The following is a 5558-nucleotide window of genomic DNA, read 5'->3' on the forward strand; positions in this document are numbered from 1 at the left end:
GATCATTATAAAAGAGGTTTATCTAAAATAGGAAGCCAAAACAAACCAGGAAACAGAGTTACCAAAAAGGTTTGTAGAAGTTGAACCGGTTCAAGTTGGCCAGAAATGATCATTTGAAAAATACTTTTGAAAGTTGAACCGGTTTAGAGAAAGTTGAAATGGTTCAAGTTGGCTAGAAGTAAACATTTGAAAAACACTTTTGAAAGTTGAACCGGTTCAGAGAAAGTTGAATCGGTTCAAGTTAGGCAAAACAATTCCAAAACCCTAAATTTGAAATCATGCAAGTGTTCTCACACACTCACTTACCTTCCTAATATGTTCTCATTATCATGGATATGAATACGATCACTTCTTCAATTCCGCTTCCGATCTTGAGTCATGACAAATCAAACAAAAACTTTATAATTCAATCGGACTCGTTTTGACAACAAAATTTGCCACATTACAAATTTATATTTCACAAGGTTTACAACAGAACTTTCAAATCTCACCACAATCAAATATCTTAACCAATTCGTTCCATGGATTTGATTTGAACAAGATATCGAAAGTTGTGATTCCTTATAAGGGCTGCACGAGAGAAAAAGAGGAACAAAGAATTGGATTACGATTTGATTTGAATACTGTTTGGCTTAATCTCAATAGCCGCTTAAATCTTTTATTTTTTATTATTTTACAATAAAAAAATACTTATCATATTATTTTTTGTGCTACTAAGTATGAACTTCGTACTCATCATCCAGTAGGCAAGTATCTCTCAAATCGAACATTCAATATTACCCATTATATATATTTCTGCAACAAGTATGCGATTTAATGATGTTGAACTCATAAAATTACATGACACATTTCCTATTCTTCAGGTATAATTAGTAAAGGATTAACACAGTAACACACATTCAATCATATTTATCAGCAATCTGCTGCAAAGTGTGGTAAAGCTCTACTGGTTTCGAAGTCATGACCATGTGATCAGATCCAGCTATGGACATCACTTCTTTAGGAGGATTATTCTTAATCATATATTTCTGGAAATCCACTGGCACGACTTGATCATCTCCGCTTATTATAAAAACACGAGTGACCGACCCGTATTTATTCTGTGTCAGTAGAGACTTTTTTAAGTCATTCAAGTAAAACCCAGTTGGCCTCACCAATGTTATAGCTAATTCCTGGTCCTGCATGCAAAAGATACATGAACATGCATCAAGAAAAACAAGAGCTAGCTGTTTTTAGGGATTTATTTGCATGAAATTTCTTGAGATCAGATCAAACCTCACCGCTGTTGGGGAGTCATTATAAACCTTAGCTACAATGTATTTTGGACCAAAGAGTACGGATACGGGCTGATGATTCGAATCATATACAATTGTGGAATCTAAGAGAGAGTCTGACGAGGTCGCGTTGAAATACTGCTCTCAAAGACAAAAAGCCATTAAAAAAAAAGAAGAAAAAGAAACGTGCAAAGATTCAATAATAAACAAAATAGATGTAAGAATTGACATGGTTTAACAACTAATCTGCTATAAATTTTATAAAATAAGTTACAAATACCAAAACAGTACATTGTTTGACGAGGTCGCGTTGAAAAACTGCTCTCGAGCACAAAAGCCATGAAAAAAGGAAGAAATGTGTAAACATATACATAGAGATCCAATAATAAACAAAATAGATATAAGGTTTGACATGGTTTAACAACTAATCTGCTATAATTTCGTAAAATAAGTATGCATTTTGTTTAGTTTTTTGAAAATAATTTTCTTTTCTTCAATAATTGAAAGTCGAAAAAAGAAACCGTTTTGGTTGATAATTTTTTGACAATTATTTTTTGAAAAACTCGTTAAAGAAAAAAGTGGAGAACAATTTTTTAAGTGACAAATCTAGCAAGTCCTAAATTCGAACTTAACACTGTACGACACATAGAATCATGCATGTATACTCTCCCTCATGAGCATCTCTTGCTCTCATAAGTCTCAACTCATTACCGACAAATTTATAGACAAACTCCAGTAAATCAAACTAATTTATAGCTTAAACTTTCCTAAACAAAATATTGACTTTAAAATGAAAAATTAACAAAATATAGGGTGTTGTAACTCTTAAAACAGTTTTCTAATTTCACAGAACTGAAAACCAAAAAATTATACAAAAACTCTGTTTGTAAAAAAGGCATCTTTTCATAAATTCTAAAAGCTCAATTATGAAAATACAGATTTTCAAGTCATAGTTGTCTAAAATCTACAAACCAAGCATACCCTTAAATTTTTCGATATAATTTTCAAGAAAATGCATTCAATTTCATATATGATACAATTATGTTCAGATATTTTAAGCTAATAGAGATTTTCTTACTGCTTCTTGGAGGTTAATGGGTGGATCCTTATAATTCGGCATCAAGGCAGTGAGGAAAACTGCAACGGGGATCTTTTCGGGGAAGCGCTCCATGGCTAGAGAAATGGAATAGCCACCGTAACTGTGACCAATTAGGACCACCTTCTCCCCGTTAGGCAGGGAGGCCATGAAGTCGGTCAATGGTTGCGTATACTCAAAAAAGGAGGCGACCTCATCAAGCCGCCTCGGGTCCCTCCCGTTTGCAGCAAGGTCCAAGGCTGTGACGTTGTGACCGGCGGATTTGAGTAGGGTGATAAGCTTGTACCAGGACCATGCTCCAAGGTTAGACCCATGAACTAGAACAAAGTGCTTTCTGGTACCCTCCAATTCTCGTTCCATTGGTCGTTCAAGCCTGATCGCCCCGGCTCGGCACTCTAATATGCATTTTGGGTTGAGCAAGAATACTGCGACTAGGAAGATGAAGAATGGAATTGAAGGCATAGTCTCAATAGTTACCAACTAATTGATTTTGGGATTATGAAATTCTTATATAGCAAAGTCTAATTTATAACTATGAAGATGTTAGAATTATCATTCAAATTAATTTCATATCATTCATTCTATATTTACAAAGATTTTAAGTGTTGACTTTACTAGTCTAACTTCAAGTCTTCAAGGTTTTAAACATGTTGATGTAATTCCATCCACTAAGTCATTAATATTTAACGTGACATCACTTAATTAATTAAAGTTAAGTTAAATACATGCACCTTCTCTCTATACTAATATAAATAGTACAACAACTCCAAAGCTTAATTAATTTATTTTGCATACACTCATAAACATGAATTGGGAAAGAGTTTAATTAAAATTTTGAGACAAGTACTATTTTTGTACTATTAAGTTTGAGTGTGAGTTTTATACTCTAATTTGATAGGACAAAGATGAATATATGATGTGCAATCTTTGTAAACATACAGATTTTATATATGGGTTTAGTTGAATTCTTGTAAAGAAATGTAAAGTCAACAAGTGCACAAAATTTGGGATTGCTTCCTGATTTGTTTCCATTTATATAGGAATGTAATATATGCTCTAATTTAGGATCTAAATTACTTATTGTATTGTAAATATATTTTCATATTATTAATTAACAAATATAGTGAAACAAATTTATGCATGCATAATTTATGTGTAATAACCTTCTCTTTCTTTTCTCTCTTTTATTCATTTTTTATTCACTTATTCTAATACATTGTTATTACGCTATTACATTTTCAGCCTGGTTGAAAAAAATTAACTATTACATTTTCAGCCTGGTTGAAAAAAATTAATTTATCATTGTTAACATGCCTATCCCCCAACCAAATTTCTGCCTCTGCCCCTACTGCTGAATGTAGAAAATTACAGCACTTGGAGCCGTGCCATGCTCATGGCTCTCAACATCAAGAACAAAGAAGGCTTCGTCAATGGCACCATCAACAGCCACTGGAGACTTCCACCATAGAACTCCAACAGTGGAGGCACTGCAATAATCTTGTAAAAGCATGGCTGTTTAATTCAATCTCGCAGGATATTGGAGCAAGCATAATATACAATGAAAGTGCTCATGAAATCTGGTTCGATTTAAAAGATCGTTTTTCATACACTAACAGTGTTCATCTTTTTTCGTGTTAAAGAAGCCACTCATGATTGTACGCAGGAGTCCAGGACAACATGACTTTAGGGCTTATTACACCAAACTTAAAGGCCTTTGAGACGAATGTGATGCATTGTGTTGTATTCGAACAAGCACATGTGGCATTATGAAAGAAAATTTCCAGCTTCAATAGAATCAAAAGACCATGAAATTCCTCATGGGACTCTATGAAGTCTACGCTACTGTTCGAGGGTAGATTCTGCTCATGGATCCACTTCCTACCGTCGATAAAACTTATTCCCTCATCCACCAGGATGAAAAGCAGCAACGGATATCGAAGGGAGGCACACCACTGGCTAAAGCTTCAGCTTTTGCTGTGAAAAACAACTCACGAAACTTTGAGAGGACTTTCGCACCCAAAAATCCTCATCTGAAATGTGGAACTTGTGAGAAAATTGGGCACACTTCAGAGACATGTCGAGCACACCTCAGATGTGATTATTGCGGCTGGCAAGGTCACACCATTGATGTCTGTCGAAAGCTGCAAAAGACGAATTCTACAGGCAACAAATTGGGATTAATTACTTTTAGTTTATTTTTAAATGATTTGTTTGATTTAATTGTGATTAATTGCTTTTATTTTATTTTTTTAAATAATTTGTTTTATTTAATTAAGTACTTAAATTAATTGTCTTATTTTAATTAAATTATATTTAGTAATTATATTTGTTGAAGTGATATATGATGTTTGATTTGTGGAATGCTATGAGTGAATTGTTTATTTGATTTGATTGTATTTAAGTTTGTGTGAATTATTTATTTAATATGTTTAATTTAATTATTTTATTTATTTAAATTAATTGGTTTGGACTTGAGAGAATTGGGATCAAGGGATGTCGTCTTGGGCTTGAATGAAGCCTTGTTGGGTTAACTAATAAAGGCCCATGTATATAAAAGATATTTAAATAATTATCTTTGCTTTATTATATGTATATAAATTCAGTTAATTAATAATTATTATATAAGGATATATATATATATATTGATATATATATATATGTATATATAATTTATTTAACTAATGATTATTTATGGAAGGAATATATATATATATATATATTATATAATATATATGTGTATATATGTTTATTATTTGAAGATTATTATTTTTATTATTTTATTTGGTAGTCATAATAGGAATAAGATTTGAATTTTAATGTGTATAAATATACACATAAGGCTTTAAGGTTAAAAGTTTTCCACGTTAGAAAAATAAGAGTGATAGAGAGAGAAGAAGAAGAGCTGACAAAGAGGAGGCCGAATTAGAGAAAGAGGAGGCCGGATTTAGAAGAGGCAGGCGAGTTCTTCTCTACTTCTCCTCTTAAAATTCATAAACCTATCACCTTGAGTATCAAAATTATATTTTTTATTTTGTTGATTAAAAATAATTTATTAATCGGATTAGATGAACAATTTTATTCTTCGCAAAATTATAAATTTAAACATGTGAATATATATATGTATTGTTATGATAATTTAGTTTTGTATGTAAGGTTATATTAATTAAATTTTATTTTTTGTAATTTTT

General features: G+C 31.9%; 1 protein-coding gene across 1 annotated transcript; it reads right to left on the bottom strand.

Moving 5' to 3' along the window:
• Nucleotides 1–899: 899 nt before the first annotated feature.
• LOC132316437 (methyl jasmonate esterase 1-like) lies at nucleotides 900–3880 on the bottom strand. The gene is made up of 4 exons (XM_059814912.1): nucleotides 3740–3880; nucleotides 2353–2850; nucleotides 1281–1412; nucleotides 900–1178 (listed from the first exon to the last, which is right to left on the bottom strand). Exons 1-4 carry the CDS (start codon nucleotides 3878–3880, stop codon nucleotides 900–902), a joined length of 1050 nt encoding a protein of 349 aa, XP_059670895.1.
• Between the last annotated feature and the right edge of the window lie 1678 nt (nucleotides 3881–5558).

This window comes from Cornus florida, unplaced genomic scaffold (genome assembly GCF_030987335.1).
Source record: "Cornus florida cultivar Cherokee Brave unplaced genomic scaffold, ASM3098733v1 CherokeeBrave_3.0.0_Hap2_Chr07, whole genome shotgun sequence".
NCBI lineage: Eukaryota > Viridiplantae > Streptophyta > Magnoliopsida > Cornales > Cornaceae > Cornus > Cornus florida.

What these genes read in the sequence shown, in the direction of transcription:
- LOC132316437 (XM_059814912.1), bottom strand. Translation starts at nt 3,880, where the DNA reads ATGCTTTTACAAGATTATTGCAGTGCCTCCACTGTTGGAGTTCTATGG. An exon ending in ATGGCACGGCTCCAAGTGCT is followed by an intron (nt 2,851 to 3,739) that starts GTAATTTTCTAC and finishes AAAATCAATTAG; the next exon opens with TTGGTAACTATTGAGACTAT. An exon ending in ATAATGACTCCCCAACAGCG is followed by an intron (nt 1,179 to 1,280) that starts GTGAGGTTTGAT and finishes TTTTGCATGCAG; the next exon opens with GACCAGGAATTAGCTATAAC.